This window comes from Pan paniscus, chromosome 3 (genome assembly GCF_029289425.2).
Source record: "Pan paniscus chromosome 3, NHGRI_mPanPan1-v2.0_pri, whole genome shotgun sequence".
Classification (NCBI taxonomy): Eukaryota; Metazoa; Chordata; class Mammalia; order Primates; family Hominidae; genus Pan; species Pan paniscus.
This window is the reverse complement of record NC_073252.2, coordinates 120681379-120699314: the sequence shown is the minus strand read 5'-3', so window position 1 is coordinate 120699314 and position 17936 is coordinate 120681379. Positions and strand designations below refer to the sequence as shown.

At 38.5% G+C, this 17936-nt stretch overlaps 1 protein-coding gene across 2 annotated transcripts in view; it reads left to right on the top strand.

Annotated features, from left to right (window-relative positions):
- The window catches only part of NUDT6 (nudix hydrolase 6), a 30063-nt gene that overhangs the window by 478 nt on the left and 11649 nt on the right, over positions 1 to 17936 (top strand). For both annotated transcript variants that reach the window (XM_008969469.4, XM_003816401.6), the window contains exons 2-3: positions 4660 to 4863; positions 9745 to 9800. Coding sequence is in view for 1 of the 2 variants with exons in the window: in XM_003816401.6 (XP_003816449.1) it covers positions 4660 to 4863; positions 9745 to 9800 (260 nt within the window). In the remaining variant the exon portion in view is untranslated. The remainder of the gene's footprint in view (positions 1 to 4659; positions 4864 to 9744; positions 9801 to 17936) is intronic.

Here is a 17936-nt window from a genome sequence, read left to right as displayed (position 1 = left end):
GACGAAGGGCTCCCGGGGCTCCAGAGCTTTTCTAATGAAATAACCGCGGCCCCCACTCCCTAGTCGCTCTGTGCACCACTGTCGAGCCCAGAGGGAAAGGGAGAAGGCACGCGTGACCTGGACCTGTTTTCTGGAGCATTCGTGCTTAGACCTTTTGCTGGGAGGTCTCTAAGGCGGTTGGGTGAAATGGTGAAGATCCGGACTTTGGGATCTGCAACCCTGGTTGCTGGTCCACTTTCTAGTGTGCGACATTCGGAAATTGCCGTAAACCACCATTTCCTCTTCCACAGACCCCGGTAATAAGAACTCCTGGAATTACTGAGAGTTAATTTGGATAATGCACATAAAGTGCACAGCACAGTGCCTGCCACGTATTTAAAGCTCAGTAGATGTTTGTTAATATTATATTATTACATTATTAGTATCCTTTACCGAGCCTTGGTTCTGTCGGACACTTTTCCCAAGGAAAAAAACTCTTACATTCTAATACGGGTGGTGGACTGAGTGGACCAAAGAGGCTTTTCTTTTTTCTTTTTAATTTTTGTGGGTCCATAGTAGGTGTGTATGTTTATGGGGTATATGAGCTATTTTGATAGAGGTATAAATGTGTAATAATTACATCAGGGTAAATGAGATACTCATCACCACGAGCATTCAACCATAATCCAGTTACTCTTAGTTATTTTTAAATGTACAGTTTTTTTGGTTGTTGTTGTTTTTTTTTTTTTTTTTTTTTTTTTTTTTTTTTTTTTTTTGAGACAGGGTATCATTCTGTCTCCCAGGCTAGAGTGCAGTGGTAGGATCAGGGTTCACTGCAGCCTCCAACCCCTGAGCTCAAGCAATCCTCCCACCTCAGCCTCCTGGGTAGCTAGGACTACAGGCGCGCATCTGGCTTTTTTCTATTTTTTCTAGAAACGGTGTCTCACTGTGTTGCCCAGGCTGGTCTCAGTCTCCCGGGCTCAACTGATTCTCCCGCCTTGGCCCCTCAAAGTGCTGGGATTACAGGCAGGAGCCACTGCACCCAGCCTGAATCTTTATTGAATATAGTCACCCTGTTGGGCTATCAAATACTAAACCAGGAGGTTCAGAGTGTCACATTTGTATACAAATTGGGTCAACAGCTGTCCCAGCAAGAACTGGAGTTTTTTAGAATAACGCTTCTTTTATGATTAACCAGGGACGGTGGTGGGTGGTTTCAGTCTTCAATAAGAAAACTTTTTACTGGCTTTCAACCTTGAGCCCAATGATAAGAAAGCTTGGATGGAGGAGCCTTCACTTTGGAAGAAGTCGATTTAGTGGTGCAGCAGTTTTTCAAACGGCCTCTGAGGGTTTTATAATCTAATTGAAGGCATAGCATGCAAATTCAACTATGGAAAAATCTCTCACACTGGAAACTCAAAATAATCTTTATCCTATTGAGCAATATGGCAAGAAGCATATCTGTAAATATAATTGAGCTAGTTATTTCAATGTTTACTCATCCTCATTCCCAGACTTCTTACCTCTTCACATTATTTTCTCTCCTACTTGCTAGTAATTGCTGACAAGCCCACTTAGACTGCAACAGTGTCACTAATAGGAGAATCAATCGTTTTATCTTCCAGTGTGTGGGTAGACACAGGTGTTGTACCCACTGATACTTATCAATGACCAAACAGGTGATCAAAGCACTACCCCAGTCAGCATGGCAAAGCAGAAAGCTGTGCGATTTGGAGGTGCACATTCTGGGTTTAAGTACCAGGTTCTGCCATGTGCTTAGCCAGGCATTAGGCAAATTGCCACCGAAAATATTTGCTTCTTAGCTTGCTTTTTGTGAATAACGCCAGCTCTAATTACTGGATAGATGCGTTGATCAAAGATGAAACTAATTTGTAAACTTAAGTACCAAATACTTGTTATATTTTTTCAATAAAACAAATTTTGTTGCACTTAATGGTAGATGTTTTAGGATCTTTATAAATAGTAATTAATCCTCCTAACAACCCTTTGAGGTAGATAGCATTATTATTCCTATTTTAAAGATGACAGTAGTGAGGCACAGAGAGAAAAATTTACTTGCCCTGGCTCTACACCTTTCTTACTGCACTATGCTACCTTGAAGAACTCCTGCTGGTTCTGTTGTTATAATTGAACAAAACTAACTGAATGGTAGTGCCTATAAAGGGAGACTATTTACACATGAAGTCCGCTATTCTTAGTCTTTATGGACTAAGAAGTCCATATTCTTGGTGGAATAAGAAGTCAACTATTCATATTCTTTTAGAACATGAACTATTGATGTTTTGTTACCAACAACTAAAGTTAGAGGGATAAACAGGCAATATGTTGTTAGCTTCACACATAACATATCTGCATCAGTAATGAAATAGCACTGGTTCTGGTCCCTGCTATGCCACTCACCAGCTGTGTGACTTTAGGCAAGCCAGTCATTTCATTAGTACAAATTGAGCCCCAGTGCATAATGTAGGGTTACTCTGGAGGATTGCAAATGCATGGAATATTAAATAGGATTGGAAAAAATAGCTAATGGAAGAGATATCATTAGGTCATATGTAATAAGTTCTAATAAATTGTACAGACATAGTAGTCTTTAAATTCATAATGGTGAGCTCATGAGCAGTGGTTAGGAAAGACTGGTCAAAGATGTGGAATATGAGCTGGACTTTAAAGGATAGATATTAGCAATGGGTATGGGAGGTGAGGGAAGAAAAAGCAATAAAGCTTATTAGGGAAAAGAAGAAAGCAATTTAAAAATGATTCTAAGGTTTCAAGCATTGGTGCCAGAAATAAATAAGCTTATAAATGAAGCTAGTTTGGGGTGTAAGATTCAGTTTTGGCCAGGCGCGGTGGGTCACGCCTATAATCCCAGCACTTTGGGAGGCCGAGGCGGGCAGATCACGAGGTCAAGAGATCAAGACCATCCTGGCCAATATGATGAAACCCCGTCTTTACTAAAAATACAAAACTTAGCTGGGCATGGTGGCACGCACCTGTAATTCCAGCTACTTGGGAGGCTGAGACAGGAGAATCGCTTGAACCTAGGAAGCAGAGGTTGCAGTGAGCCGAGATTGCACCATTGCACTCCAGCCTGGCGACAGAGCAAGACTCCGTCTCAACAACAACAACAAAAGATTCAGTTTTGAACACACTTTGTGAAGTCTGAAGTGGTAACCTTCAGGACAGGAAATGTCTGGGAGCAACTGGAGAACAGAAAGTTTAGTGTTCAGTGAGGTCAGGGCTGGGCAGCCATCCTCATGTATGTGTCAGCTGAAGCAGTGAGAGTGGATTCTCCAAGACACAGAGTGTAGATATAAAACAGCAAGCAAATAGCATTGCTTTTAGAAAGTAGCCTTTTAATTTGATTGGAAGGATTGCCTGGGAAGGAGCACATGTGAAATGTATGGAGTGATAGAAATGTTCTATAATGTTAAAGTGTGTTATGGGCATATGCATATGTCAAATCGCATGAAATGTACACTTAAGATTTGTACATTTCACTTTGTGTACTTTACCTCAATTTTTAAAAGATGTCATCAGACAAAGAGAGCAAGGTGAGAAGGACCTGATCCCATAATTCCACTGCATGCTAACTCAAATCAGGAAGTCTTTATTAAAGGCCCCATGTGCCTGTCACTGTGCTAGGCACACCAACTTTCAAAGAGGTAGAGAACATTGTCCTTAAAGAGAGGAGCTTCCTGCAGAGCTAGGGAAAAGAGAAGGGAAAGTTAATTAACTATTAGATATATAATCAACCCCCAAAGACAGACACACACACGTGCACACACACACACGCTTTATAGCGTTATTATAAAGATTAAGTGAGATGATGGATGAAGAAAGTGATCTGAAAAGCTTTTCTAAAAACTCTAAATCTGAAGTATTTATTTCTTCACCCATAAACTTAAGGTAGTAATACCTTTCATGGTTGTGCACTTAATGAGATAATATATATAAAGTGCTTGGAACTTAGTAAGTTTCAAATAGATATTAGCATCTTTTTCCCCTGGCTCAATCTTAAGTAGTAAAGAGAATTTAAAGAAGGCAAAGATAGAAAACCTATAATTATGTTCACCATGATATTATCTATAATAAGGAAAAATTAGAATTTTATTCCTATATGCTAGTAAAATGTGAAGTTTGATTTCTTCATATTTTTTATTTTCAAAATTTCTACAACCAGCATACATTATTTAAAAACAAAGTTTAACTACCTTGAAATTTATACATTAAAAACATTATAACAGAACTCCTAAAGGAAGAAAAAAATAGAAGTCCATAATTGTCTTTAAGATTAAACCTAAGGATGTTAAAAGGAGCGGCATTAAAATGGTATTTGATTCGGTTTAAATCCTTTTATTTGTCCACTCTAAAACTACAGAACATCTGTTACGTGCCAAGCATTGTCTTTGGTGGTATGGATATAAAGGTCAGCAGTGTAATGACTTTATTCTGAAGGAATTCAGTCTGATGGAAAAATCATATAAACAAGGTGGTTACTATAAAACATGGTACTTCCAGTGCCAGCGATATGAACAAGACATTTGGGGACCTCTTTTGCTTAAAGATGGTTTCCTGGAGGAGGCGAAACCCTGAGGTGAGTTTTAATTTATTCCACTCGTCTCTTTGGAAATTATTTAGACTTTTTTCTTCTGCATTTAGCTGCAGTACAGCAATGGCGATCAGAAGGTAGAACAGCTGTATGGCTGCACATTCCCATCCTCCAAAGCCGATTTATTGCCCCTGCTGCTTCCCTGGGCTTCTGCTTTCACCACGCAGAATTGGATTCATCAACGTTGACTCTGTGGCTGAGAGAAGGGCCCAGCAGATTACCAGGATATGCTTCACATCAAGTAGGAGTTGCAGGTCAGTTTCAAACTCATGATGAGCAGAATTAACTTTTTAGACATTCACCCAATTGCTTGCTTGTTACAGCTAAGCAAATAGTTTATTCATGTGGAATGAGTTATTTGATTAAATGATTACGGTGGTTCCACCCTATCTGCACAGGATGTGTTCCAAGACCCCCAGTGGGCACCTGTAACCACAGATAGTACCAAACCCTATGTATATATACCATGTTTTTTCCTATCACACATATTTATGATAAAGTTTAACTTATAAGTTAGGCACAGTAAGAGATTAACAGTAACTAACAATAAATTAGAACAGTTATAAAAGTATAGTGTAATAAAAGTTATGTGAATGTGGTCTCTCTCAAAATATTGTTTTGTATTCACCCTTTTGTATTCACCTGCACGATGAGGTGAAGTGAGGTGAATGACAGGCATTATGACCTAAATGGAAAATTCCAGAAAAAAACTCAAGTTTTAAATTGCATGCTGTTCTGAGTAATGTGATGAAATCTCTCACCATCCTGCTCTGTCCCACCAGGCCGTGAATCTTCCCCATGTCCAGTGTATCCATGATCCATAGGCTACCTATCCATTAGTTACTTAGTAGCCTTCCATGTTATCAGATCAGCTGTCCCGGTATCACAGTACTTGGATTCAAATAACCCTTATTTTCCTTATTAATGCCCCAAAGCACAAGAGTAGTGATGTAACACTTTGAGACTATGGTTGACCTTGTAATAACTGAAATCACAGAAAGCAAAACTGGACAAGGGGGACTACAGTATCTATTACATAGTGCTTTTAAATAGGACTATTACATAGTGCTTTTAAATAGATGAAGTTTGCCTCAATCAGTAGACAGACGCACAGAGAACAACTTTAGTGTTTAGTTTTCCAAAGGATATGCTTGAATATATTTTACACATATAATTAAACTTCACTACTCAAATAGTAGCACTGAATTGGGATCAGGGAATAAATTTATTGTAGAGTAAAACATGTTGGCACTAATTATGTAAATTTGTAAAGTAAATGATAACTTTTATGTTGAATTTCAGGTAAAGCAAGCCAATTTTTCAATGATTTGAACATTACTTCTTAATAATATTTACATTATTGTGCCAAACAGTTGTTTAAAATCGTGTAATTTAAGTGTAGAGTAGAATTTTGAAGTGGCTGATTAGCTTCAGAGACATAGGAAAGTTGAGAGAAGACTTCCCTCAGAGTAAGACACAGATTCTCACATTGTAGATTGCATCAAAATCACCTGGAATCTTAAAACAGATTGCTGGGCCCTATCCCCAGAGTTTCTGATTCAGTAGGTCTGTGGTGGGACCTGAAAATTCAGGTGATCTTCCTGGCTGTTTCTGTTTTTGCTGCTGCTGCTGCTGCTGGTGGTGGTCTCAGTACTACCCTTTAAGGACCAAAATTCTTAGATTTCTAGAAAAACTATAATAGTAAGGGATCCTTATGACCCTAATAAATGAAAGCAATGAAGCATATTAGTTATTTAATTAATAATTTTATTTGCCTTTATATAATTTACAAGAGTTTTTAAGGTAGTTTGCTTTTCAAGGCTTTTCAAGGAGTTGTTCAAGAATGCCTAATGATGTCTTCTCTGTCCCTGTCTTACTTCCCTGTAGCAAGTAGACATTCAGAAACTCTCCGTTCAGCTCTATTTCAAAAGATTCTACTCAATAATTTAGTGACAGCCTCACACTTCAATGGAAAGTTATACAAATAATTATCATTCACGGGCACAGACTCTTAAGAGTTCCCAGTTATTACTACAGAATTGGTAATATATGCAAAAAGAGTATCCTATGAAGGACCTGTTGATAACTAAGTACTATATTGTATATTGTACATTATAGTTTAGAGTGTCAGAGCAGTTCAAAGAATAAGAGATGCAGAACTTGACCAATCTTGAACACTAACTAGGATTTGAAGCCACTGTTGGGGGTGTGGACAAGGTAATGTAAGAAATTGTTCTGGAAAGGTGCAGAGTTGTTTTTTGTTTTGCTTTTTTTTTTTTTTTTTTTTTTGAGGCACGGTCTCACTTTGTCACCCAGGCTGGAATGCAGTGTCATGATCTGGGCTCATTCCGACCTCCACCTCTTTAGCTCAAGTGATCCTCCTGCCTTAGCCTCCCAAGTAGCTGGGACTACAGGCATGCGCCACCATGCCAGGCTAATTGTTGTATTTTTTGCAAAGATAGGGTTTCGTCATGTTGCCCAGGCTGGGGTGCAGAGTTTTTAGGTGGAAAGAAAAATAATTGGCATTTGTTATAAACTACCGAAGGCAGATGTGGCTGGAATAGCTTGAGCCATTGCTTTCTTTTGCTTTTCAAACTTAGCAAGCTTGTGTCTGACTCAGAGCCTTGACATCTACTGGCTCCTCTTCCTGCAGCATGCTTCTCCAGAACTTTCTTTATCTAGTTCTTTATAGCCGAAGTTTCTGCTCAAGTGTCTCCTTCTCAGAAAAGCCCCTGACCCTTCTGTCTAGAAGTGACTTCTCCCTGCACACTAGTGCCATCATTCCTTGTCCCTTTATCCAGCTCTATGTTTCTTTATGGCATTTATCACAGTCTGAAATTCTATTATATCATGTATGTAAATTAATTATATTGTATCACTTAATCTCCCCCACAATAATATAAACTCCATAAAGGCAGATATTTTATCTGTCTTGGTCACCACGATATCCTCAAGCTAAAGACAGCGAGTGACATAAAGTAGATATTCAATATTTTTTTAATGAATGGGATGGAAATGTGAGTCTTCTGAGAGAGCAGTTTCAGTATTGTTGAGGGGCAGCATTGCACAGTGAGAAGAGTGTGCCTGCCTAGAATCCAGACAGACTGGCTATCAGTCCCAGTTCTACCAGTTAGAGCTATATGAAGCCAGACACTCATATCACTCACAGGATTATTGTGACTTATACCTGAGCTAATGTACGTTGAAGCACAGTGCCTAATCATAATAATAATTTTTATGTTGTGACCAGCAGAGGTCGCTCAAATTGTGCTTTAGTGGTGCTGGTTTTGTCTCTGATACTGTGCTCATGTTTACAGTGAATTCATTAGGGAGAAGTTCAATTTGAGTGACCACAAATTATTAAAATTTAAGAGTAAGTTTCCTTGGCATTTCTTTGGCAGTCTACCTCTTGTAAAGTCCAGTTAAATTATAGCTTACATTTTCTAATAGAAGCCAACATTAATGTTAATTATATCTCACTTGGTGATTTTCCTTCCTGCTTTAAAATAGTCAAGTGTGGTGTTTTCATTTCAATTGCATTTCAATTACTTTTCCCCATGTTACACATATTTATTCCTTCTCTATATTCTACATAGCATTTATCACCTTCTACTATTCTATATAATTTATTTTTTGTTTGTTTTGGCGCCTCCCCACACACATACCAGAATGTGAACCCCATAAGGATAGGGAGTTTCATTTGTGTTGTTCACCACTGTATCTGTAGCACCTAGAAAAGTGCCTGGCACATAGTAGGAGCTCAATTAATATGCACAGGATCTATGTACATTATATAGAGGAACTCAGTTAATACTGAAAGCATGGACAAATATGTAGAAAGTATCTTTTAAAAAATGTCATCCCACATTATTTAAATACAAGTAATGTTTAAATCATAACATCTAAAAGATCATAATAAAAATCACTAATACGTCATTTGTATTTTTGACCCAAGATTGCCCAAAGGGAAATATTTTTAAAAAGAAAGAGAGAACATGCAATGTGTATGATGAATGAATAAACAAAAAAAAAAATGAACTAGAACTTAAAACATATATAAAACAAAGAACTCTTCCAAAGCAGTATATTAGTAGATTATAAAGTTGTGTATATACATAATAAGAAAATTTAATTGGCTTCAGAAAGGTCTTGAAATGAATATTGAGATATTTGAGATTTGGATCATCAGGGGGCACAGCCTGTGTTGTATGCATAGTGATTCAAGGAATAAAAATGAGAAGTCAATTCATTTATTCAATAAATATTGTAAGCACATCTGTTGTCTGAATGTTTGTTCCCCCTAAAATTCATATGTTGAAACCTGATCCCCAATGTGATGGTATTAAGAGGTGGGGCCTTTGGGAGGTGACTAGATCATGAGGGCAGAGCTCCCATGAATGGGATTAGTGTCCTTATGAAAGAGGCCTACAGGAGCTTGTTTGCCCCTTTCACTATGTGAGGACAGGGCTAGAAGGCATCGTCTGTAAAGAATGAGCCCTTATCAGACACTGAATCTGCCAGCACCTTGATCTTGGACTTCCTAGCTTCTAGAACTGTGAGAAATAAGTTTGTTGTTTATAAACTATCCAGTCTGTGGTTATTTTGTTATAGCAGCCCAAATGGACTAAGACAGGCACTTGGTGTCTTCATGGATGAGGTGGTACAGCTTGACCATCCCCAATCTACAAATCTAAGATCCAAAATGCTGCAAAATCCAAAAGTATTTGAGCACTGGCATGATGCCACTAGTGGAAAATTCCATACCTGACCTCATGTGACAAGTCACAGTCAAAATGCAGTCAAAACTGTTTTCATGCACAATATTATTTAAAATATTGTATAAAATTGCCTTCAGGCTATGAGTATAAGGTATATATGAAACATAAATGAATTTCATGTTTAAACTTGGGTCCTATCCCCAGGATACCTCATTATGTATATGAAAATATTCCAAAATCCAGAAAAATCTAACACTTCTGCTCTCAAACATTTTAGATAAGGAATACTCAACCTGTATTTGAACCAAGGCTTCAAGTATGGGTAGAATTTTTATCACCACAGATAGAGAGTGTGGGAGGAGATTAAGGTAAATGAAATTAATATTTCTCAATTATCTTTTCTTTTTCCCCTAATAGGAGCTGTATTTGATGAAAGTACTAGAAAAATACTGGTTGTACAAGATCGAAATAAAGTAAGCTGCTTCTGTTTTATAAATTGCTTCCTAAATGTTTATTTCTTTCTAGAGAAGAATAAAATATAGAAATTTTAATATGCCTAAGGGGTTATAGAAAGGTATTTTAAAAATCATTTCTAAGCAGTTATGGATCACCTTAGATATTTATTTAAACCAAACTACTTATACAGACCTTGAAAATTTCCAGGTAACACTCAGTGTTACTATCTATTACTTTATGGCTAAAGGAAAATTATAAATGACTGTATTTAATTGGGAAGACAAGTCTGCTTTAATATATTACCAAGATATTCTTCCATTCATTCAGCATTCAATGAGTTTCTACTCTGTGCCAGGTGCTGAGAATATAAAAAGCAGTAAGACGATATACCTTATGCCCTGCAGCTTACTATTTATTTGGAAAGACAGTCATACAATAGATGACAGCAATTAACTTTGCCTGAAGAAGTCCCCAAAGACTTCTCAAAGGAGGTGAAATTTAAACTAGGTCTTGAAGAATGAGTAGGAGCTTTCCAGGTGCAGAAGAAAAAAAATAAAAAACAAACTGATAAAATTCGAATTGCTTGTACAAAGGCACAGAGCTCAGAAAGGGACTGACATAGTTTAGAAATAATGGTAAAAATTTCATTGTGGCCCAGAGTATGGACAGTGGTAAGATATTTGACTTGAGAGCTAGATTGGAAACAATGTGAAGAGGATTGGATACCAAGATAAGGAGTCTAGGTGACTAGAAGCAACAAATATTTCCCAGAGAAGTACCGTGATTAGGGATCAGATGTTTTCATGCTCAGGAGTCAGAAGTAAAAGTGAAAGAGAATAATGATTTTGATACTTTCTGAGACTTCAGCAAATATTAGTGGACATAGTCAAACATTTTTCCCCACCACATATGTTCTTAAAGTTTAAATTAACGTTTGTAATGATAGCTGAAAGCAGTGTCACACATTTCTTGGAAATGCTATCTAAAACTATTCTTATGGCTCCAAGTAATTTTGAAGTTTTCATTAAGGCAGGATCTCTGATTCAAATTAAGCTTTTTGTCCTCAACAGAAATTTATAGAACACCTAAAGTAGTATTGTACCTAGCCCTCAATAAGTTTTATATTTGAATTGGGACATATATATGTAACGGTTATGACCAGAGAGTAGGAGGCATGATTGAGTGGTAAAAGTAGGGCCTAGTTATGAGAACCAGGCAGATGAGTTTAGACTTGACATGGAAACAGTAACTATTAAAAGATTTTGATTGTGATGACAAAATGATGAAGATGATATATGGACAAAATTAATCTAATAACAATATGCAAATTAGCCTGACAACAGTATGCCCAATGAGAGGGAGCTGATATAAACAAAATGGACTTGGGAGCCAGACTGACCAGAGTTCCAATCCCCTTGCCACTTCTACTTTGTAAAGTTGGCTTCAACCCAAAGTGGATATTATAACTCTCTCCAATATAGCAGACAGATGATATGCCCAAACATTTTTAACAAATACTGTATGTACAAGTAACATAAATTGATTAATTTCTTTTGTTATGTTTAAAACAAAACTATACTTTGGTATGTAGCAGTTACTTCTAAAGAGATACCATAAAAGGGTTTTACTGTCTTCTAAGTATATCCCTTTAATTATCTCTCTTTTCATTTAAAGAAGAAGTAGATCACCAGAATTTATTTAATCTTTCCTGGACTCATGTGAATGATGTTAATGAGACAAAATGGAATCAGCAGACCCGGGTCCCTAGGATTTGGCCATGCCATTAACTGTCTTTCTGACTCTGGGGACCTAAGTTTCCCCATTTATAAAATTTAAGAGTTAGACTCAATGGTCAAACAAAATATTGTAATACTGTAATTCTATGTACCTTCCATGTACATAGCATAAATACTTATACAATATATGGATAAAATGTGATCTAAGCCACTTTGGTAGTATGGAAAGAAAAGGGTAAACCATGAAGGTTTTTTAAATAGCACACTGGGTTTCAGAAGTGATTTTGTCAAATAAAATTTCATTATGGACTTTAACAGAGGCTGAAAGACAGCCAGATAACATGATTGTGCCACTCCAAGCAGTCCTTCAGGGTTGGTTAATCTATCAAATAAGAATCTAGCCATGTTATTATTCATGTCATAAAACACAGAAATTCATAGAAAACAAACTTGGGTCTGATAATGTTAAAAACTGCATTGCAATCTGGAAAAAAAGGAGCTTTCCTGGCAGATATAGCTGAATTGTCTTACTCCAAACCTAGACAGCTTTATGTTTTTTGAGTAGATTTTTTGTTTCTTTATAAAACCTGCAAAGACAAGTGACTTAACAGGTTCAGCTTACAGAAATCAAACTCCCAGAGCAATCTGTACTTGAAATATGTAATTGAAAAGGAAAGAATTGAGTTGGGCTATATTTTTAAAACAGGGTAATAGTGAAAACTATGTTTAATAAATTTGCCTGAATTCCAGGTAAACCACTAAAACTTTTATGGTTCTCTGTTAATCGTGGTTGCACTTAATGCTTCTCTAGTTTTATTCATCTTAGTTTCAAATAAGTGAAAGTGTTTTCTGAAATGTTTCTTAGTGTTTTTCAACATAGTCAGAAAACAAAGGGAGATCCAGACCTAATGACAAAACAAATAAATAGGCGTCATCCCATTGTAGGGGAAAACTCAATCCACAGTGGCACTGTTTGCATCATTCTTTGGAATAACTGAGTTCATCCTGTAATGTTTACTTACAAAGATTCAAGTGGAGAGTTTTCCCTTTTTCCACTCTGAGTTTCTTTTGTATGGCCTTTACAGTCATTTGAAGGTCATACCTTTAGGCTTGGTGACTTTTGAGTAATTAACCCTAGATAGGTTCATGAATGGTTTATTTGGTGGCTCTTAGAACCTGTAGTCATCTCTAAAGAGAATTAAAAACCTTAATAAAGTGGTAGTACCAGCCTGTAGTGCACAGAAGGCTCTGTTCTGGCCTTTAGCCTCCTGAAAAGTCATAGCCAAACATTTGCTAATACTTATTCCTCTGTTATAGCACACATTCCTGATCCTAGTTTATGAGGTTTTCGGGGTAAAAAAAAATTTTAATTCTATCATGTTTTGCTCTGTCAGTAGAAATAAAACCAGATAATCAAATAATTTGTGATGACATAAAATACTTGCATGAAATAATTTCCATGAAATGTTTCTCATTTAATAATCATACTTATTATTATCTCCATTATTTTAGGACTGAGATTTAGAGAGGTTACAATAACTTATTCAACATTATGCAACTAGTTAATAGGCAGAATCAGAAGCCTATAGGGTAATCTTTTCACTAAACCTAGACTAAAACAACAACATAGGCAGGAATGGTGGTGCGCACCTATAGTCCCAGCTACTTGGGAGGCTGTGGTGGAAGGATTATTTGAGCCTGGAAGGTCAAGGCTGCAGTGAGCCATGATCAAGCCACTGCACTCCAGCCTGGGTGACAGAGTAAGACCCTGTCTCAAGAAAAAAAAAAAAAAGCTGGGATGGCGGGGAGATGATTAATTTAAGGAGATATAGAGTAATTATCAGTTCTTCTCAAAACCTAGGATGATGATCTATTTTTACAGTTTTTAGAAGACCCAAATAAAGACTGCAGACTGTAAGTAAGAAAGAAAGAAGTTTTTATTAAAAATCCTTTTGTTTTTTGCTCACTGAGATGGCTGAACTTTTCAGAGAACACATGATTCAGCAGTTGGTCCTTTAAAAGTTAACAAACTTTAATTGTTTTCCTTTACTCAGAGTTGTTTGGATTTTGAGTAAGATTAAGTCAGGGTAATAAGAGATTAATTTATAAATCAGAATGCCATTTTATTAATTCTGTTAATGGAAAAGTCAGACTCTGTAAAACATTTTTAAAAGGTTTATTTTGAACCAATGAATGACCTTGGTCTGGGAAATGCATCTCAAGAGGTCCTGCGAACGTGTGCCAGTGTGCAACTGAATTACAGTTTTGTTTAATAAGTTTGAGGGAGGCAGGAGTTACAAGCAGAGACATAAATCAATATGTGGATGGTATACATTTATTTCGCCTGAAAAGGCAGGATGTTTTGAAGAGGCAGGATGTTTAAAGAGGGGGCTTACAGGCTATAGGTAGATTCACAGATTCTCTAATTTACAATTGATTAAGGAAGTGAAGCTTTGTCTAAAAATTTAGAGTCAGCAGAAAGAATGTTTTAAGTTAAAATAAAGAAGTCTGTCAACCAATATTACACTGGGTCAGAGTGACCTGCAGGGTTGTGTGACTTAACCCTTGTCTGGCATGGCTTTAGATCCTGTTTATAATTTGGTATCTTATTGTCACAAAGAGTCCATTTTGTTACCTTATGTTAACATAATAATGGTCAGTTGTGACTAAACTCCAAAAAGGAAGGGGTATAATGAGGTGTGTCCAACCTCCCTACACATCATGGCTGGGGATTTAGTTTATAAGATTTTTTTGGGGTCCCCTTGGTCAAGAGGGGGTCCATTCAGTTGGTAGGGGTTTAGGATTTTATTTTTAGTTTACAATTCACAGTAGGAGGAAAGGATCCAGGCTTTTTGTTAGTAGAAATGAATTGGAGAGATATTCCCAAATATGATATATGCTGCTTCCAAAATGTAAAAAAGTATTGCTCCAAGTGCTGTGAGTGGGGATAGTTGCAAGGTGCACCAAATCGCCTATACCTTAGAGATCTACAGATTACTGTTACCAGAAGGGGGTCCTGATCCAGACCCCAAGATAGGATTCTTGGATCTCACACAAGAAAGAATTTGGGTGAATCCGTAAAGTGAAAGCAAGTTTTATTAAGAAAGTAAAGGGGCCGGGCGCAGTGGCTCATGCCTGTAATCCCTGCACTTTGGGAGGCCGAGGCGGGCAGATCACGAGGTCAGGAGATCGAGACCATCCTGGCTAACACATGAAACCCTGTCTCTACTAAAAATACAAAAAATTTGCCGGGCGTGGTGGTGGGCGCCTATAGTTCCCACCACTCAGGAAGCTGAGGCAGGAGAATGGCATGAACCCGGGAGGTGGAGGTTGCAGTGAGCCAAGATCGCGCCACTGCACTCCAGCCTGGGTGACTGAGCGAAACTCTGTCTCAGAAAAAAAAAAAAAAAGAAAGTAAAGGAATAGGCCAGGTGCGGTGGCTGGTGCCTGTAATCTCAGCACTTTGGGAGGCTGAGGCAGGTGGATCACTTGAGGCCAGGAGTTTGAGACCAGCCTGGCTAACATGGTGAAACCCCATCTCTACTTTTAAAAAACACAAAAATTAGCAGGGCATGGTGGCGCATGCCTGTAATCCCAGCTACTCGGGAGGCTGAGGCAGGAGAATCACTAGAACCCAGGAGGCGGACGTTGCCAAAACCTGAGATCATGCCACTGCCCTCCAGCCAGGGCGACAGAGTGAGACTCGTCTCAAAAAAAAAAAAAAAAAAGAAAAGAAAAGGAATAAACAATGGCTACTCCATATGCAGAGCAGTGGCTTGGGCTTCTCCACTAAGGATACTTAGAGTTATTTCTTGAGTACTTGCTAAACAAGTGTTGGCTTATTCATGAGTTTTCCAGGAAAGGGGCAGGCAATTCCCGGAACTGAGGGTTCCTCCCCGTTTTAGACCAAATAGGGTAACTTCCTGATATTATCATGGCATTTGTCAACTGTCATGGTGGGAGTGTCTTTTAGCATGCTAATGCACTATAATTAGCATATAATGAGCAGTAAGGATGACCAGAGGTCACTTTCATCCCCATCTTGGTTTTGGTGGGTTTTGGCTGGCTTCTTTACTGCAACCTGTTTTATCAGCAAGGTCTTTATGACCTGTGTCTTGTGTGGCCTCCTATCTCATCCTGTGACTTAGAATGCCTAACCTCCTGGTAATGCAGCCCAGCAGGTCTCAGCCTTATTTTACCTAGCCTCTTTACAAGATGGGGTCACTCTGATTTAAACACCTCTGACAACTATACTTCTAAACACTTAATAGGGGCATCTCCTATCCTCTAGCACCTAGATGTCTTACTAGGACATCTAGAATACGTGACACTTCCTACTTTCCAGGTCCAGTCAGCATGCTGGCATCAATAGAGTTGGGTAGTGATAAGCCCTGGCATATAGTAACATAGCAGCTACTAAGATTCTTACATATGGAAAGGAATGAGGTACAGATGGAAACAGAAGTATTGAGTCGTTTGGTAGCCATGGCACTTTAAAAGTACGTAATAATAATTATATAGCTTTGGAGATGGCTAGCTTTTGTTAACTTGTTTAGATGCCTTGGCAAAATAAAAATGACAAGCTCAAGTCAGCCTGTCAATTCAAGGCACAATATGAATACCCCAAGACCTCCATGGCACCATTTAAAGAGACCCCCATATTCTACAGCCACAAAGGCAATATTGAAAATCAGGCCTAGATCCAACTGTAAGAATATCAGAGCTGCAAAGGAGACTGAATAGAGTTTGACAAGTGTCCTATGTCAAAGCCAATCCCCTAACAGGAAAAGAGTGGGGATCCTGCGACCCTGAGTGAATGGACATAAGAATTTTGAATTTCAAATTATCTTGAACCCTCTGAGCCAGTAGAAGCAGCACCCTTCTTCTGGCTACAGAAAACAGCCTCCCCTTGCCTGAGGGCTCTGCAAAAGATAGAGTATTTAATAATATTAGGACAGTGTACTTAAAATCAGAAATAGTCTGGAATATTCAGGATGGCAACCAGAACTGATGACCTCTTAGGAGTCATCAGTGCACAAGGAATCAGATGCACAAGAAATCCTTGTGCATCTTTACTGACTAGCCTGCAGTCTTAGCCTCCAAATATTTGTTAAAGGATTTGAAGAAACTGTGGAAGCCAGGAAACCATTTGTCATAGATGTGTTAGGCACTGAGTGACTTATCAGAGAATACCTGAATGAGAGATGACCTCTCGAAGTCCTAGTTCTGTCTGTGACTCATGGGTGGGAATATGGGCATAGCACTCCTAAAATTTCCTATGTGGAAAAGACCACTTTTATGTTGGCAGAGGTAAAGTATAACAGCACATAGAGGGGTAAGCAAATAATGGGACTGTCTCTGTGTAACATGTATACACACAGGCATACATATGAATGATCATCCTCATTCGCATTCAAATAACAAAAGATCCAAATGTAAAAAGAACCTACTGAGTAAAATATGCTATGATCTAAAACCCTGGAAGATGCAACTTTAATGTTATAGTGTGACAAAACTACTGAGAAAATCAACTTAATGTAAGACATTAAGAAACTTGATTTTATTAATAATACCATTTAGCATATAGTGAATGTTTAACCTGTGCTTCACACTATCATATTGAGGGGTGAAGCCAGCTGGACTTCCCAGATCGAGTGGGGACTTGGAGACCTTTTCTGCCTAGCTAGAAGATTCTAAACGCGCCAATCAGCACTCTGTAAAATGGACCAATCACTGCTCTGTAAAATGGACCAATCAGCAGGACATGGGCGGGGACAAATAAGGGAATAAAAGCTGGCCACTTCAGCCAGCAGTGGCAACCCGCTGGGGTCCCCTTCCATGCTGTGGAAACTTTGTTCTTTGGCTCTTCATAATAAATCTTGCTGCTGCTCGCTCTTTGGGTCTGTGCCACCTTTAAGAGCTGTTAACACTCACCACGAAGGTCCGCGGCTTCATTCTTGAAGTCAGGGAGACCAAGAACCCACTGGAAGGAACCAACTCCAGACACACTATGTGCTGTATATTAATTACCTACTTTAATCATCATAGCAACCTGTCCTAATTTCACAGACTGGGAAAGTCAACCAAAAAGGTTAAGTCATAAAGTAGGTGAGGAAGAGGCGAGGCACGGTGGCTCACGCCTGTAATCCCAGCACTTTGGGAGGCCGAGGCAGGCAGATCACGAGGTCAAGAGTTCAAGACCAGCCTGGCCAACATGATAAAACCCCTTCTCTACAAAAATTAGCTGGGCATGGTGGTATGCGCCTGTAATCCAAGCTACTTGGAAGGCTGAGGCAGGAGAATCGCTTGAACCTGGGAGACAGGTTGCAGTGAGCCAAGATCATGCCATTGCACTCCAGCCTAGCCGACAGAGCAAGACTCTGTCTAAAAAAAAAAAAAGTATAGAAAGTAGGTGGG